Source organism: Crinia signifera, chromosome 4 (genome assembly GCF_055691185.1).
Source record: "Crinia signifera chromosome 4, ASM5569118v1, whole genome shotgun sequence".
In the NCBI taxonomy this organism is placed as follows: domain Eukaryota; kingdom Metazoa; phylum Chordata; class Amphibia; order Anura; family Myobatrachidae; genus Crinia; species Crinia signifera.
In genome coordinates this window covers 457,071-478,579 of record NC_139220.1, presented here as the reverse complement: position 1 = coordinate 478,579, position 21,509 = coordinate 457,071, and the positions used below count along the sequence as shown (strand labels likewise).

Sequence of the window (21,509 nt, the reverse complement as noted above, 5' to 3'; positions counted from 1 at the left end):
ACCGGACTCAACACATTACACACCGGACTCCACAACCTGTACATGTAAACACAATATGTACACACATTACACACCGGACTCCACACATTACACACCGGACTCAACACATTACACACCGGACTCCACAACCTGTACATGTAAACACAATATGTACACACATTACACACCGGACTCCACACATTACACACCGGACTCAACACATTACACACCGGACTCCACAACCTGTACATGTAAACACAATATGTACACACATTACACACCGGACTCCACAACCTGTACATGTAAACACAATATGTACACACATTACACACCGGACTCAACACATTACACACCGGACTCAACACATTACACACCGGACTCCACAACCTGTACATGTAAACACAATATGTACACACATTACACACCGGACTCAACACATTACACACCGGACTCAACACATTACACACCGGACTCAACACATTACACACCGGACTCCACAACCTGTACATGTAAACACAATATGTACACACATTACACACCAGACTCAACACATTACACACCGGACTCAACACATTACACACTGGACTCAACACATTACACACCGGACTCAACACATTACACACCGGACTCAACACATTACACACCGGGCTCCACAACCTGTACATGTAAACACAATATGTACACACATTACACACCGGACTCAACACATTACACACCGGACTCAACACATTACACACCGGACTCCACAACCTGTACATGTAAACACAATATGTACACACATTACACACCGGACTCCACAACCTGTACATGTAAACACAATATGTACACACATTACACACCGGACTCAACACATTACACACCGGGCTCCACAACCTGTACATGTAAACACAATATGTACACACATTACACACCGGACTCAACACATTACACACCGGACTCAACACATTACACACAGGACTCCACAACCTGTACATGTAAACACAATATGTACACACATTACACACCGGACTCCACACATTACACACCGGACTCAACACATTACACACCGGACTCAACACATTACACACCGGACTCCACAACCTGTACATGTAAACACAATATGTACACACATTACACACCGGACTCCACACATTACACACCGGACTAAACACATTACACACCGGACTCCACAACCTGTACATGTAAACACAATATGTACACACATTACACACCGGACTCCACACATTACACACCGGACTCAACACATTACACACCGGACTCCACAACCTGTACATGTAAACACAATATGTACACACAATACACACCGGACTCAACACATTACGCACCGGACTCAACACATTACACACCGGACTCAACACATTACACACCGGACTCCACAACCTGTACATGTAAACACAATATGTACACACATTACACACCAGACTCAACACATTACACACCGGACTCAACACATTACACACCAGACTCCACAACCTGTACATGTAAACACAATATGTACACACATTACACACCGGACTCAACACATTACACACCAGACTCCACACATTACACACCGGACTCAACACATTACACACCGGACTCCACAACCTGTACATGTAAACACAATATGTACACACCAGACTCAACACATTACACACCGGACTCAACACATTACACACCGGACTCAACACATTACACACCGGACTCCACAACCTGTACATGTAAACACAATATGTACACACATTACACACCGGACTCCACACATTACACACCAGACTCCACACATTACACACCGGACTCAACACATTACACACCGGACTCAACACATTACACACCGGACTCCACAACCTGTACATGTAAACACAATATGTACACACATTACACACCGGACTCCACAACCTGTACATGTAAACACAATATGTACACACATTACACACCGGACTCAACACATTACACACCGGGCTCCACAACCTGTACATGTAAACACAATATGTACACACATTACACACCGGACTCAACACATTACACACCGGACTCAACACATTACACACCGGACTCAACACATTACACACCGGACTCCACAACCTGTACATGTAAACACAATATGTACACACATTACACACCGGACTCAACACATTACACACCGGACTCAACACATTACACACCGGACTCCACAACCTGTACATGTAAACACAATATGTACACACATTACACACCGGACTCCACAACCTGTACATGTAAACACAATATGTACACACATTACACACCGGACTCAACACATTACACACCGGGCTCCACAACCTGTACATGTAAACACAATATGTACACACATTACACACCGGACTCAACACATTACACACCGGACTCCACACATTACACACCGGACTCAACACATTACACACCGGACTCCACAACCTGTACATGTAAACACAATATGTACACACATTACACACCGGACTCCACAACCTGTACATGTAAACACAATATGTACACACATTACACACCGGACTCAACACATTACACACCGGGCTCCACAACCTGTACATGTAAACACAATATGTACACACATTACACACCGGACTCAACACATTACACACCGGAATCAACACATTACACACCGGACTCAACACATTACACACCGGACTCAACACATTACACACCGGACTCCACAACCTGTACATGTAAACACAATATGTACACACATTACACACCGGACTCCACACATTACACACCGGACTCAACACATTACACACCGGACTCCACAACCTGTACATGTAAACACAATATGTACACACATTACACACCGGACTCCACACATTACACACCGGACTCAACACATTACACACCGGACTCCACAACCTGTACATGTAAACACAATATGTACACACATTACACACCGGACTCCACACATTACACACCGGACTCAACACATTACACACCGGACTCCACAACCTGTACATGTAAACACAATATGTACACACATTACACACCGGACTCAACACATTACACACCGGGCTCCACAACCTGTACATGTAAACACAATATGTACACACATTACACACCGGACTCAACACATTACACACCGGACTCCACACATTACACACCGGACTCAACACATTACACACCGGACTCCACAACCTGTACATGTAAACACAATATGTACACACATTACACACCGGACTCCACAACCTGTACATGTAAACACAATATGTACACACATTACACACCGGACTCAACACATTACACACCGGGCTCCACAACCTGTACATGTAAACACAATATGTACACACATTACACACCGGACTCAACACATTACACACCGGACTCAACACATTACACACCGGACTCCACAACCTGTACATGTAAACACAATATGTACACACATTACACACCGGACTCCACACATTACACACCGGACTCCACAACCTGTACATGTAAACACAATATGTACACACATTACACACCGGACTCAACACATTACACACCGGACTCAACACATTACACACCGGACTCCACAACCTGTACATGTAAACACAATATGTACACACATTACACACCAGACTCAACACATTACACACCGGACTCAACACATTACACACCGGACTCAACACATTACACACCGGACTCCACAACCTGTACATGTAAACACAATATGTACACACATTACACACCGGACTCAACACATTACACACCGGACTCAACACATTACACACCGGACTCCACAACCTGTACATGTAAACACAATATGTACACACATTATACACCGGACTCCACACATTACACACCGGACTCAACACATTACACACCGGACTCCACAACCTGTACATGTAAACACAATATGTACACACATTACACACCGGACTCCACACATTACACACCGGACTCCACAACCTGTACATGTAAACACAATATGTACACACATTACACACCGGACTCCACACATTACACACCGGACTCAACACATTACACACCGGACTCAACACATTACACACCGGACTCCACAACCTGTACATGTAAACACAATATGTACACACATTACACACCGGACTCCACACATTACACACCGGACTCAACACATTACACACCGGACTCAACACATTACACACCGGACTCAACACATTACACACCGGACTCCACAACCTGTACATGTAACACAATATGTACACACATTACACACCGGACTCAACACATTACACACCGGACTCCACACATTACACACCGGACTCCACAACCTGTACATGTAAACACAATATGTACACACATTACACACCAGACTCCACACATTACACACCGGACTCAACACATTACACACCGGACTCAACACATTACACACCGGACTCCACAACCTGTACATGTAAACACAATATGTACACACATTACACACCGGACTCAACACATTACACACCGGACTCAACACATTACACACCGGACTCAACACATTACACACCGGACTCCACAACCTGTACATGTAAACACAATATGTACACACATTACACACCGGACTCAACACATTACACACCGGACTCAACACATTACACACCGGACTCAACACATTACACACCGGACTCCACAACCTGTACATGTAAACACAATATGTACACACATTACACACCGGACTCCACACATTACACACCGGACTCAACACATTACACACCGGACTCAACACATTACACACCGGACTCCACAACCTGTACATGTAAACACAATATGTACACACATTACACACCAGACTCAACACATTACACACCGGACTCAACACATTACACACCGGACTCCACAACCTGTACATGTAAACACAATATGTACACACATTACACACCGGACTCCACAACCTGTACATGTAAACACAATATGTACACACATTACACACCGGAACCGGACTCAACTGAATCGTGTGAACAAAAAAAAATGTAGTTACCGACCACGTCAGTCTCCCCTGCATGCAGCTAACAGCGACTGCAACCTCACAACACATGCTACTAACAATACAGCGACTGCAACCTCACAACACATGCTACTAACAACACAGCGACCGCAACCTCACAACACATGCTACTAACAATACTGCAACCTCACAACACATGCTACTAACAATACTGCAACCTCACAACACATGCTACTAACAATACAGCGACCGCAACCGCACAACATATGCTACTAACAATACTGCAACCTCACAACACATGCTACTAACAATACAGCGACCGCAACCTCACAACACATGCTAACAATACAGCGACTGTAACCTCACAACATATGCTACTAACAATACAGCGACCGCAACCTCACAACACATGCTACTAACAATACCGCAACCTCACAACACATGCTACTAACAATACCGCAACCTCACAACACATGCTACTAACAATACTGCAACCTCACAACACATGCTACTAACAATACTGCAACCTCACAACACATGCTACTAACAATACAGCGACTGCAACTGCACAACATATGCTACTAACAATACAGCGACCGCAACCTCACAACACATGCTACTAACAATACCGCAACCTCACAACACATGCTACTAACAATACTGCAACCTCACAACACATGCTACTAACAATACTGCAACCTCACAACACATGCTACTAACAATACAGCGACTGCAACTGCACAACATATGCTACTAACAATACAGCGACCGCAACCTCACAACACATGCTACTAACAATACCGCAACCTCACAACACATGCTACTAACAATAATGCAACCTCACAACACATGCTACTAACAATACTGCAACCTCACAACACATGCTACTAACAATCTTCATTACCGCAATCGGCAGCAGAACCCCATTTACACTCAAATTTGAGTTCATAGATTGAATGAAGTATCCAGATGCAACCTGTACATATAAACACAATATGTACACACATTACACACCGGAACCGGACTCAACTGAATCGTGTGAACAAAAAAAAATGTAGTTACCGACCACGTCAGTCTCCCCTGCATGCAGCTAACAATACAGCGACTGCAACCGCACAACATATGCTACTAACAATACCGCAACCTCACAACACATGCTACTAACAATACAGCGACTGCAACCTCACAACACATGCTACTAACAACACAGCGACCGCAACCTCACAACACATGCTACTAACAATACTGCAACCTCACAACACATGCTACTAACAATACTGCAACCTCACAACACATGCTACTAACAATACAGCGACTGCAACCGCACAACATATGCTACTAACAATACCACAACCTCACAACACATGCTACTAACAATACAGCGACCGCAACCTCACAAAACATACTACTAACAATACAGCGACCACAACCTCACAACACATGCTAACAATACAGCGACTGCAACCTCACAACACATGCTACTAACAATACAGCGACCGCAACCTCACAACACATGCTACTAACAATACAGCGACCGCAACCTCACAACACATGCTAACAATACAGCGACTGCAACCTCACAACATATGCTACTAACAATACAGCGACCGCAACCTCTCAACACATGCTACTAACAATACCGCAACCTCACAACACATGCTACTAACAATACTGCAACCTCACAACACATGCTACTAACAATACTGCAACCTCACAACACATGCTACTAACAATACAGCGACTGCAACTGCACAACATATGCTACTAACAATACAGCGACCGCAACCTCACAACACATGCTACTAACAATACCGCAACCTCACAACACATGCTACTAACAATACTGCAACCTCACAACACATGCTACTAACAATACTGCAACCTCACAACACATGCTACTAACAATACTGCAACCTCACAACACATGCTACTAACAATACTGCAACCTCACAACACATGCTACTAACAATACAGCGACCGCAACCGCACAACATATGCTACTAACAATACTGCAACCTCACAACACATGCTACTAACAATACAGCGACCGCAACCTCACAACACATACTAACAATACAGCGACTGCAACCTCACAACATATGCTACTAACAATACAGCGACCGCAACCTCACAACACATGCTACTAACAATACCGCAACCTCACAACACATGCTACTAACAATACTGCAACCTCACAACACATGCTACTAACAATACTGCAACCTCACAACACATGCTACTAACAATACAGCGACTGCAACTGCACAACATATGCTACTAACAATACAGCGACCGCAACCTCACAACACATGCTACTAACAATACCGCGACCTCACAACACATGCTACTAACAATACTGCAACCTCACAACACATGCTACTAACAATACTGCAACCTCACAACACATGCTACTAACAATACTGCAACCTCACAACACATGCTACTAACAATACAGCGACTGCAACCGCACAACATATGCTACTAACAATACAGCGACCGCAACCTCACAACACATGCTACTAACAATACCGCAACCTCACAACACATGCTACTAACAATACTGCAACCTCACAACACATGCTACTAACAATACTGCAACCTCACAACACATGCTACTAACAATACAGCGACCGCAACCGCACAACATATGCTACTAACAATACTGCAACCTCACAACACATGCTACTAACAATACAGCGACCGCAACCTCACAACACATGCTAACAATACAGCGACTGCAACCTCACAATATATGCTACTAACAATACAGCGACCGCAACCTCACAACACATGCTACTAACAATACCGCAACCTCACAACACATGCTACTAACAATACTGCAACCTCACAACACATGCTACTAACAATACTGCAACCTCACAACACATGCTACGGTACTTATGTAGTATCTGGGCTGCCGATTTTTTGATTGTATGCCTTAAGTTAAGGCATACAATCAGATGCGATGCGATGCGATGACCCGATTTTTCCATAGGATTCAATGTTAAAATGGACTGAGTCCATTTTAACATGAAATTCAATGGGAAAAAGGGGTCCTTTTCATACCCCTACTATCCAAGTGGGCATGGAGTTGGATATAAACCTGAAGCGTGGCGAGCGAAGCGAGCCCCGCGAGGGGACGGTATTCTGTGTCCCCTCGCGGGGCTCGCTACGCTCGCCACGCTTCGGGCTCGGTGGCTCGCTACGCTCGCCACAGGTTTATATCCAACTCCATGCCCACTTGGATAGTAGGGGTATGAAAAGGACCCCTTTTTCCCATTGAATTCCATGTTAAAATGGACTCAGTCCATTTTAACATTGAATCCTATGGAAAAATCGGGTCCATCGCATCGCATCGCATCGCATCGCATGCGATTTGGTCGGGTGCGATGCGATGCGATGGACCCGATTTCAAAATCGGCAGCCCAGTTACTACATAAGTACCCATGCTACTAACAATACAGCGACTGCAACTGCACAACATATGCTACTAACAATACAGCGACCGCAACCTCACAACACATGCTACTAACAATACCGCAACCTCACAACACATGCTACTAACAATACTGCAACCTCACAACACATGCTACTAACAATACTGCAACCTCACAACACATGCTACTAACAATACAGCGACCGCAACCTCACAACACATGCTACTTACAATACAGCGACCGCAACCTCACAACACATGCTAACAATACAGCGACTGCAACCTCACAAAACATGCTACTAACAATACCGCGACCTCATAAAACATGCTACTAACAATACCGCGACCGCAACCTCACAAAACATGTTACTAACAATACAGCAACCGCAACCTCACAAAACATACTACTAACAATACAGCGACCACAACCTCACAACACATGCTACTAACAATACAGCGACCGCAACCTCACAACACATGCTAACAATACAGCAACTGCAACCTCACAACACATGCTACTAACAATACAGTGACTGCAATCTCACAACACATGCTACTAGCAATACAGTGACCGCAACCTCACAAAACATGCTACTAACAATACCGCGACTGCAGCCGCACAACACATGCAACTAACAGTACAGCGACCGCAACCTGACAACACATGCTACTAACAATACAGCGACCGCAATCTCACAACACATGCTAACAATACAGCGACTGCAACCTCACAACACATGCTACTAACAATACAGCGATCACAACCTCACAACACATGCTACTAACAGTACAGCAACTGCAACCTTACAACACATGCAATTAACAATACAGCGATCGCAACCTCAATACACATGCAACTAACAATACAGTGACTGCATCCTCACAACACATGCAACTAACACTACTCATGCAACTATAAATAAACGTACTACTACTACAGCGACCGCAACCAATACAACAGTACAGCGATCCCAACCTCACAACACCTGCAACAGTACAATGACCGCAACCTCACAACACATGCAACTAACACTACTCATGCAACTATAAATAAACGTACTACTACTACAGCGACCGCAACCTCACAAAACATGCAACTAACAATACAGCGACCGCAGCCTCAGAACAAATGCTACTAACAGTACAGCGACCGCAACCTCACAACAAATGCTACTAACAGTACAGCGACCGCAACCATCACAACACATGCTACTAACAATACAGCAACTGCAACCGTACAACACATGCAATTAACAATACAGCGATCGCAACCTCAATACACATGCAACTAACAATACAGTGACTGCATACTCACAACACATACAACAGTACAGCGATCCCAACCTCACAACACCTGCAACAGTACAATGACCGCAACCTCACAACACATGCAACTAACAGTACAGCAATCGCAACCTCACTACACATGCAACTAACACTACTCATGCAACTATAAATAAACGTACTACTACTACAGCGACTGCAACCTCACAAAACATGCAACTAACAATACAGCGACCGCAGCCTCAGAACAAATGCTACTAACAGTACAGCGACCGCAACCTCACAACAAATGCTACTAACAGTACAGCGACCTCAACCTCACAACACATGCAACTAACAATACAGCGACTGCAACCTCACAACACATGCAAATAACAATACAGTGACCTCAACCTCACAACACATGCAACTAACAGTACAGCGGCTGCAACCTCACAACACATGCAAGTAACAATACAGCGACCGCACAACACATGCAACAGTACAGCAACCGCAACCTCACTGCACATGCTACTAACAATACAGTGACTGCAACCTCACAACACATGCAACTAACAGTACAGCAACCGCAACCTCACTGCACATGCAACTAACAATACAGTGACTGCAACCTCACAACACATGCAACTAACAGTACAGCAATCACAACCTCACAACACATACAACAGTAAAAGCAACCGCAACCTCACAACACATGCAACTAACAGTACAGCGACCGCAACCTCACAACACATGCAACTAACAGTACAGTGACCGCAACCTCACAACACATGCAACGGACCATACAGCGACTGCAACCTTACAACACATGCAACAGTACAGCGACCTCAACCTCGCAACACATGCAACTAACGGTACAGCGACCACAACATTACAACACATGCAACTAACAGTACACCGACATCAACCTCACAACACATGCAACAGTATAGTGACCGCAACCTCACAACACATGCAACTAACAGAACAGCAATCGCAACCTCACAACACATGCAACTAATAACAATACAGCGACCGTAACCTCACAACACATGCAACTAACAGTACAGTGACCGCAACCTCACAACACATGCAACTAACAGAACAGCAATCGCAACCTCACAACACATGCAACTAATAACAATACAGCGACCGTAACCTCACAACACATGCAACTAACAGTACAGTGACCGCAACCTCACAACACATGCAACTAACAGTACAGCGACCACAACATTACAACACATGCAACTTACAGTACACCAACATCAACCTCACAACACATGCAACAGTACAGCGACCGCAGCCTCACAAAACATCCAACTAACAATATAGCGACCGCAACCTGGTACATTTGTGTCAGAGATGACTAAATAGAACCATGGCAGAGTTCTCATCCTGTAACCAGTGCGCTGTGTGCAATAGTTACAGTGACACTTAAGGTGCACACACATGGGGGGAAATTTACTAAAGCCATGTACACACGGCAGCGATATGGGCTGATATAGCTGGCAATATGGTCGCTGGCGAGTGATGGGAATGTGCCCCGGCGATTTATACGCGCTCCCGTTTTCAGCCCAGTTATAATCCCTCCTGCGACCAGCTGATTCCCTCTGCGGCACCGCCGGCTGAGGTTTCTTATCATCAGTGACCATCTCTGGAGACATTGAGCAATATATCGCCCCATGTGTACGCACCTTTACATGTGTATTCTACTTCACATGTGATGTTGCTATAGGCAACCAATCAGAATCTACTTCTTATTTATGTAGCACCCTCTAGAAGATAGTAGACAGGATCTGATTGGTTGCCCGTAGCAACATCACATGTGAGGTAGAATACACATCTTAGTAAATGACCCCATGGTGCGTTTTGTTCTAACGATGCCCATTGCGCCGTGTGTGGACACCTGTAGCTTCCCTACATCCTGGCAGGATTTTCTGCCCTTTGCCCCCTCACTCACCTGCGTGGCGCAAATTCTGTACAGAACTTGTAGGATACACAATGGGAGAAGCTTTGTCAACGCCTTAGTGTTCTCCACGTGGGACTCGCTGTAGCGGCCTCCATTGTATTCCTTTGCGCGATCCAGCCAGGTGGAAACATGTCCCCCAACATGACGATAGTGAATACAACACATCTGTGCAGCATTCACATACACACCAATGGTCGTCCGCACAGAGCCACCTGCAATCACTAAGCGTCAGTCACATGCTCAATGATAAATGGTATAGGGTAAAACACTGGGTATGGTACAGGGTATGGGCACTGGGTAACAGGGTAGAGGCACTGGGTAACAGGGTATGGGCACAGGGTAATGGTATGGCACTGGGTATGGTACAGGGTATTCAAGGAAAAGAGAGAGAGTAGTTGCGGCGGATGCACACCAAAAGAAGAAAGAAAGGCTTTTTGTCAGGTTTTTTCTGGATATAATGAATGGATTCAGGATTGCCCACTGTAATTTGCGAAATCAGGGAGAGGTTAAAAATGACGAACATACAACATACAAATACATGACATATGTGAGAAAAATTGTTAGGAAATATGTGCTAAATAGATTTAAGATACTTGTGTATTTTGGCGGCACCACCGATGTCCATCGTACGATGAACGTATCGCATGCCATGTACCCGATGGCATGCGATGCGATTTTGACCCCCTATACGATAAAATAAATCGTATAAGCACCCTAAAGGGTGCTTTTGAGCACCCTAATGGGTGCTTACAATGTTAAATGCACCCCCACGCCACCCCCCCCCCTCACTATAAACGTGAACCCGAAGCGTGGCGAGCGCAGCGGTACGCGTCCTACAACCTTTTCATACCCCCACTATCCACGTCGGCGTGGAGTTGAGAAAAGAATAGTGTGGCGAGCGCAGCAAGCCACCGAGCCTGAAGCGTGGCGAGCGCAGCGAGGGGACGCGGATACCTTCACAGGTAAACGCGTCCCTTCGCGGGCTTCACAGGTATCCGCGGGGCTCGCTGCGCTCGCCACGCTTCGGGCTCGGTGGCTCGCTGCGCTCGCCACACTATTCTATTCTCAACTCCACGCCGACGTGGATAGTGGGGGTATGAAAAGGTCGTAGGACGCATACCGCTGCGCTCGCCACGCTTCGGGTTCACATTTATAGTGGGGGGGTGGCGTGGGGGTGCATTTAACATTGTAAGCACCCATTAGGGTGCTTATACAATGTTTAATCGCATCGCATCGTAAGGCATTGTATGCCATGTACAATGGCATACAATTTGAAAATTGTATGCCATCGTGCACTATCGTACGATATCGCGTCGCATACCATACCATCGTATTCATCACTAATCATTTTCTTAAGTTTTATTTTTTGTTTGGTCACCCATTCACTATTTTAACACTACAGGGCACGTGAAATAACAACACCACTCTTTTGTCAAAAATAAAAAAAAAATGTATTCAATAAAAAAAAAAAATTACATTTTTAGTATTCTTCTTAATAGAAATATATTCCCAATCAATTACAAAGTGTCAAATAAAACTACCACCCTTATAGATACAGTGTATTAAAATATGAGAACAGGGCATCAAGAGATCAGCCCCAACCAATAATACCATAATATCACAACACACTTAGTGGACAACAGGGTACCATAAACCTATAATGATATCACATATGCCCAATACAGGGCTTGATTCCAGGGGAGCATGCATCCAGATTGAATATCCTCAGTATCACCTATACACAGTACAGGGCCCCCGCTTCTGGGGATAAAGCATAACTTAATGAGCATTAATGATAAAACACTCAACCCCATAGCTCTGAGGCCCAACAATAGATATATCAAAAGAATAACATCCGATCAGTCTCACCAATTAATCCCGATGAACTGACATTGTATATTATGGACCTAAGAGCAATAATAACTCGAGTGTTATTATATATGCTCAATACAGGGCTAACACACCAAAGAGGTTATTTCCGGATTTAACACATGTACCGCAGGATTGGTCCAGACGGACCGCGTGACACGACGTATGACGCGACACGCCGATCACGTGATCGGCGTGATGACGTCACCGTCGGGGACGCCACAGTAAGGGCGAAATTCACCCGCAACAATAGCCGGACCAACGATTAAACATTGGTTCTCAGAGAACCATGTGATTATTACTCCAATATTGATTGGCGGGCCATTTAAATAAATAAACCAACGGAGAGACAGTCTATTGGTTGGCTTGAAGAAGCTGTATATGCGAAACACGTGTTCCAATGTCTGTAGTGTTAGATAGAGGGCTGTAAATGGGTGCGGTTTAATGTACTATCAATTGTAAATAAACTAGACTTGTGCTTATACCCGCACCTATAAGATTGGTACTATATATGCTGAACCAGCAGTCTGTATCTGACAAAGACTAGCTGGCTTACAGGATTTCTTTCCTCTTACCACTAGGGGTCAGAATTAAACCACAAAAGTATCAATAAACACAGCCACATCACTCTATTTGTGTTATAAAATCATCTGTGGTGTGCTTAGGCTTTATGCCAAGTATGCAGTTGACACTGTATACATAAAATAAAAATAAACTGGAATTTAAGCGACATATTTAACTCAAAATAAACTGTGGTACACCAATTACATCCAGAAAATTATTCAAATGAATAAAAACTGTGTGACATGTACATGCCCACATATACGACATAGTGGCATAAATATCACTTAGGCGGCCTTCTCCGCTTTAATTGTACCACCCTCCTTTATGAATTGCAGATACAAAAGATGTACCACCATCTATAATAACTAAATTAACTGTATATGTAGCTTAATAATTCCACACACCAGCAGAGTACCAACTAGTGCTTATAAGGGTCCGGCAAGGATTGCATAGCTTATCTACCAGATATCAAGTCAAGCAATATAGCCAATGACACATAGATATCTGAGACAGACTACCTGGTTGTAAAATCATATCTCCTGCAATATATCCTGGTGAACCATATCCCAAGTCTAGAATCAGCACCATTTCCATCAGCCCCTTCTACCTACATTTTAAATCTATTTAGCACATATTTCCTAACAATTTTTCTCACATATGTCATGTATTTGTATGTTGTATGTTCGGCATTTTTAACCTCTCCCTGATTTCGCAAATTACAGTGGGCAATCCTGAATCCATTCATTATTAAAGATTAATAGGATTCCCCACTTTTGAATAAAATTGGAGTAAACTCCAGAAAAAACCTCTCTCTCTTCTTTTGGTGTGCATCCTCCGCAACTACTCTCTCTCTTTTCCTTGACTACATTAATCTAGTTGATAGGATAGCACCCCCGCTAAAACCCAATGAATATAGCGGTACTACCCCCAACACTTTGGGTTTACTAACTTGTGTGCAGATTTCATCCAAATCTCTCTCCCCTATGGTACAGGGTATGAACACAGGGTAGCATGGGATGGGCACAGGGTAACATGGGATGGTACCGGGTAACATGGTATGGGCACAAGGTATGGCACATTGTAACAATTTATGGGCACAAGGTATGGTAGAGAAAGTGGACTGTGCTAAGCAGGAGCTTACTATGTACTGGGCATGGTTGAGGGTCGCAGGGTACGGGTACAGGGTGGGGTATAAGGTAACAGCATATATTACAGGGTAACAGAATATGGGCACAGAGTATGGTACAGGGTATGGGCACAAGGTTTTGAACAGGGTACAGGCACAGGGTATGATAGAGGGTAACAGGGTACGGGCACAAGTTTTGGTAGAGGGTAACAGTGTATGGGCGAAGGTTATGGTACAGTGTAACAGTACGGGCACAGGGTATGGTAGAGGGTAACAGGGTATGGTAGAGCAAGAGGACTTGCTGGGCAGGACATCACAATGTACAGGGCATGGAAGAGGGTAAAAGGGTATGGGCACAGGGCAAGGTAAACATAGAAACATAGAATTTGACGGCAGATAAGAACCACTTGGCCCATCTAGTCTGCCCCTTTTTTTAAACATGTTACCTCAACCCATATTTGATCCTTATTTTTTTGTAAGGATATCAATATGCTTATCCCAAGCATGTTTAAGTTGTACTACTGTATTTGCGTCTACCACCTCTGTTGGGAGGCTATTCCACTTATCTACTACTCTTTCTGTGAAAAAATTCTTCCTCACATTTCAACTGAATCTTCCTCCCTCTAGTTTCAGTGCATGTCCTCGTGTTCTGTTGCTCCTCTTCCTGTGAAGAATGTCTCCCACCTGTACCTTGTTAAAGCCCTTGATATATTTGAAAGTTTATATCATGTCCCCCCTTTCCCTTCTCTGCTCTAAAGTATACATATTAAGATCTTTTAGTCTTTCCTGGTACGTTTTGTGATGTAGGCCATGCACCATTTTAGTTGCTCTTCTTTGTACAGTCTCTAATGTATTTATATCCTTCTGGAGATATGGCCTCCAGAACTGCACACAATACTCAAGGTGAGGTCGTACCAATGACCTATACAGTGGCATTATTACTTCTTTCTTTCTACTGCTGATACCTCTCCCTATGCAACCAAGCATCTGACTTGCCTTCTTCATTGCTTTGTTACATTGTCTACCTGCTTTTAAGTCCCCTGAAATAGTGACACCTAGATCCCTCTCTTCCTCAGTAGTTTCCATTATAGTGCCATTTATACTATATTGAGTCTTTGGATTTCTGAGACCCAAGTGCATGATTTTGCATTTTTTGGCATTAAACTGTAGTTGCCATTCTCTTGACCATTTCTCTAATCTGCCTAGATCCTCAATCATTTGTTTTACCCCTCCTGGTGTGTCTACCCTGTTGCATACCTTTGTGTCATCTGCAAAAAGGCACATTTTACCCTCAATTCCATTTGCAATATCACCAATAAAGATATTAAAAAGCAAAGGTCCAAGTACAGATCCCTGGGGTACTCCACTTGTAACCTTTCCCTCCTTTGACTGTACTCCGTTTACTACAAGTCTCTGTTTTCTGTCCTGCAACCACGCTCTTATCCATTCAACTATCTTAGAATCCAATCCCAAGCTTTCAAGTTTATTTAACAGTCTGCGATGTGGGACAGTGTCAAAAGCTTTACTAAAATCTAGATAAGCTACATCTACAGCCCCACCTTGATCTATTACTTTAGTCACCCAGTCAAAAAAGTCAATAAGATTTGTTTGACATGATCTTCCCCCAGTAAACCCATGCTGTTTTGGATCCTGTAAATTGCTGGTTTTGAGATATTCTACAACTCTTTGTTTTAAGAGTGTTTCCATCAATTTCCCTACTACTTATGTAAGGCTCACTGGCCGATAGTTGCTTACCTCTTCCGTGCTTCCACTTTTGTGCAGTGGGACTACATTCGCTGTTTTCCAGTCCTCTGGGATTACTCCAGTAGCTAGTGACTGGTTGAATAATTCTGTTATTGGTTTTACCAGCTCCCCTTTAAGCTCTTTTAGTATCCTTGGACGTATCCCATCTGGCCCCATTGATTTATCCACTTTCAGTTTTGAGAGTTCTGTGAGGACTTTCTCCTCTGTAAATGTACTTGTCTCTCCCTCAGTTTTCTGACTATACTTGCAACTTAACTGTGGCCCCTTCCCCTCTCTTTCAGCAGTGAATACTGAGCAGAAATAATTATTAATATTATCTGCTATTACATTGTCCCCCTCAAGAAAACTTCCACTCTCTGTCTTCAGTCTAATTATTCCACTTTTTGTTTTTCTCCTTTCACTTATATACCTAAAAAAAGTTTCCCCTCCTTTACCCACTGACAGGGCCCTTTTCTCTTCAGCCTGTGCTTTTGCACATCTGATTACCTTCTTAGCCTCCTTCTGTCTAACAAGATACACCTCTTTGTCCTCATTCTTCTGCGTCTGTTTAAATTTCTTAAAGGCCAACTTTTTTGCTTTCACAATACTTGCTACTTCTTTTGCAAACCACAATGGCTTTCTTTTTCTTGTGTTTTTCCTAACTCTTTTGACACAAAGTTCTGTTGCTTTTAGAATTGCACTTTTTAATTTTTCCCACTTATCCTGCACTCCTTCCAAGTTCTTCCACTCTGCCAAAGAATCCCTTACAGAGTTTCCCATCTCTACAAAATCAGCCTTCCGTAAAATCTAACACCTTTGTTTTTGTGTGCGATGAGTCAGTCTCTGTCTTTATTTTGAACCATACTGCTTGATGGTCACTGGATCCCAGATTTTCACCCACATTTATGTCAGATATTCTGTCACCATTTGTAAGTATTAAGTCTAATATTGCGTCCTTACGAGTGGGCTCCCTCACCAATTGCTGGAGGGATGCTCCTTGCAAGGAATTCAGCATGTCCCTACTTCTGGTGAAACTTGCAACAGGCAGCTCCCAGTTTACATCAGGTAGATTAAAGTCTCCCATGATTATCACCTCTACTTTTAATGCCATTTTATTGATGTCCTGCAATAAGCTCTTGTCTAGTTCCTCTTCCTGACCTGGTGGTCTGTAGATCACCCCTATACGAAGAATCGCCTTCTCCCCTGTTTCTATGGTCACCCAAAGGGCCTCCGTTTTTTCTTCAATACTTTGTATTAAGGTAGTCTTTATATATTTTTTCACATATATTGCAGGTAGAGGGTAACAATATATGGCAGAGGGAGAGAACTGTGCTTGGTATCACATCAGTATGTACAGGGCACAGTAGAGGATATGGGCAGAGGGCATGGTAGAAGGTAACATGGTATGGAGTATGGCAGAGGTAGAGGACTGTGCTGGGCATCACATTAAGGGTATGGGCACAGGGCAATGGTAGAGGGTAACAGTGTATAGGCAAAGGTTGTGGTACAGGGTAACGGTATGGGCACAGGGTATGGTAGAGCAGAGGACTGTGCTGAGCATCACATTAGTATGTACAGGGCACAGTAGCAGGTAACAGGGTACAGGCACAGGGCACAGTTGAGGGTAACAGGGTATGGGCACAGAGCATGGTAGAGGGTAACATGGTATGGAGTATGGCAGAGGGAGAGGACTGTGCTGGGCATCACATCAATATGTACACAGTAGCAGGTAACAGGGTATGGGCACAGGGCAATGGTAGAGGGTAACAGTGTATGGGCAAAGGGTATGGTAGAGGGTAACAGGGTAATGGTATGGGCACAGGGTATGGTAGAGCAGAGGTCTGTGCTGGGCATCACATTAGTATGTACAGGGAACGGTAGAGGGTAACAGGGTATGGGCACAGGGCATGGTAGAAGGTAACATGGTATGGGGTTTGGCAGAGGGAGAGGACTGTGCTGGGCATCACATTAGTAAGTACAGGGCACAGGAGCAGGGTAACAGGGTACGAGCACAGGGCACAGTTGAGGGTAACAGTGTATGGGCAAAGGTGATGGTACAGGGTAGCGGTATGGGCACAGGGTATGGTAGAGCAGAGGACTGTGCTGGGCATCACATTAGTATGTAGAGGGCACAGTAGCAGGTAACAGGGTACAGGCACAGGGCACAGTTGAGGGTAACAGGGTACGAGCACAGGGCACAGTTGAGGGTAACAGTGTATGGGCAAAGGTTATGGTACAGGGTAGCGGTATGGGCGCAGGGTATGGTAGAGCAGAGGACTGTGCTGGGCATCACATTAGTATGTAGAGGGCACAGTAGCAGGTAACAGGGTACAGGCACAGGGCACAGTTGAGGGTAACAGGGTACGAGCACAGGGCAAGGTAGAGGGTAACAGGGTATGGGCACATGATATTGTAGAACGTAACATGGTATGGGGTATGGCAGAGGGAGAGGACTGTGCTGGGCATCACATTAGTATGTACAGGGCACAGTAGCAGGTAACAGGGTACGAGCACATGGCACAGTTGAGGATAACAGGGTATGGGCAGAGGGCACAGTTGAGGGTAACAGTGTATGGGCAAAGGTTATGGTACAGGGTAGCGGTATGGGCGCAGGGTATGGTAGAGCAGAGGACTGTGCTGGGCATCACATTAGTATGTAGAGGGCACAGTAGCAGGTTACAGGGTACGAGCACAGGGCACAGTTGAGGATAACAGGGTATGGGCACAGGGCATGGTAGAAGGTAACATGGTATGGGGTATGGCAGAGGGGGAGAACTGTGCTGGGCATCACATTAGTATGTACAGGGCACAGTTGAGGGTAACAGGGTACGAGCACAGGGCACAGTTGAGGGTAACAGGGTATGGGCACATGGCATGGTAGAAGGTAACATGGTATGGGGTATGGCAGAGGGAGAGGACTGTGCTGGGCATCACATTAGTATGTACAGGGCACAGTAGCAGGTTACAGGGTACGAGCACAGGGCACAGTTGAGGATAACAGGGTATGGGCACATGATATTGTAGAACGTAACATGGTATGGGGTATGGCAGAGGGGGAGGACTGTGCTGGGCATCACATTAGTATGTACAGGGCACAGTAGCAGGTAACAGGGTACGAGAACATGGCACAATTGAGGGTAACAGGGTATGGGCACAGGGCATGGTAGAACGTAACATGGTATGGGGTATGGCAGAGGGGGAGGACTGTGCTGGGCATCACATTAGTATGTACAGGGCACAGTTGAGGGTAAAAGGGTACGGGCACAGGGCAAGGTAGAGGGTAACAGGGTATGGGCACAGGGCATGGTAAAAGGTAACATGGTATGGGGTATGGCAGAGGGAGAGGACTGTCCTGGGCATCACATTAGTATGTACAGGGCACAGTTGAGGGTAACAGGGTACGAGCACAGGGCACAGTTGAGGATAACAGGGTATGGGCACAGGGCATGGTAAAAGGTAACATGGTATGGCAGAGGGGGAGGACTGTGCTGGGCATCACATTAGTATGTACAGGGCACAGTTGAGGGTAACAGGGTACGGGCACAGGGCAAGGTAGAGGGTAACAGGGTATGGGCACAGGGCATGGTAAAAGGTAACATGGTATGGGGTATGGCAGAGGGAGAGGACTGTCCTGGGCATCACATTAGTATGTACAGGGCACAGTTGAGGGTAACAGGGTACGAGCACAGGGCACAGTTGAGGGTAACAGGGTATGGGCACAGGGCATGGTAAAAGGTAACATGGTATGGGGTATGGCAGAGGGAGAGGACTGTGCTGGGCATCACATTAGTATGTAGAGGGCACAGTAGCAGGTAACAGGGTACAGTTGAGGGTAACGGTATGGGCACAGGGCATGGTAGAAAGTAACATGGTATGGGGTATGGCAGAGGGAGAGGACTGTGCTGGGCATCACATTAGTATGTACAGGGCACAGTTGAGGGTAACAGGGTACGAGCACAGGGCACAGTTGAGGGTAACAGGGTATGGGCACAGGGTTATGGTACAAGGTGGGTAACTGCGATGAGATCTTACCTCTGGCTGGGTTGTAGAGTAGATCATTACGTACCATGTGAATGGTAATCAGAGCCAGAACTACTGACATAAACGGAATCAGGAACCCCAAGTTCTTCGCCACAGACTGTTGTATGTAGGAGATCCCCACAAACACAACCAGACAGTTCATATTAACCAGCCAATAGAACCTGAGGAGAAAGAAATGATGGGGGAAATTTACTAAGCTTCCTAAATACAGACGATCCCGGGTATGAATGGATACGACCAACATCGGCCATATTTTGCGAGCAAATACGAATCATAAATAAGGCAAATTTACAAACCTGCCATATTCACCAAATGTTGTAGCCAATCTTATCCATTCGTATATGCGCCAAATATGCATAGGCGTGCGCACATTGAGTGTTAGGGGTGCACAGGCACCCCCAAATGCTGTGCCCACCCTTATGAACAACTCCCTGCCGCTAGCAATACCAGCAATACCTTTTACCAAAGTATTTTGCTTTTTAGACCTGTATTCCGTTAAAGTTAGTGCCCATCAATCAATTGTGTGTTTTGCATTGTTAATTGTACTAGACCGTTGTCATATCACTACATACCTGCATCATCCATATTTTTTTTTTTTACTTTATATGCATGTACTGTTACACAGAGTAATAAGAATATTAAAACTGAAATA

General features: G+C 44.8%; 1 protein-coding gene across 1 annotated transcript in view; it reads right to left on the bottom strand.

Moving 5' to 3' along the window:
- Positions 1-21,509, bottom strand: part of SLC15A5 (solute carrier family 15 member 5) — a 114,535-nt gene that overhangs the window by 70,371 nt on the left and 22,655 nt on the right. The window contains exons 3-4 of the mRNA XM_083179525.1: positions 20,849-21,018; positions 11,506-11,726 (exon numbers count right to left, since the gene is read on the bottom strand). Coding sequence (XP_083035651.1) covers positions 11,506-11,726; positions 20,849-21,018 — 391 coding nt within the window. The remainder of the gene's footprint in view (positions 1-11,505; positions 11,727-20,848; positions 21,019-21,509) is intronic.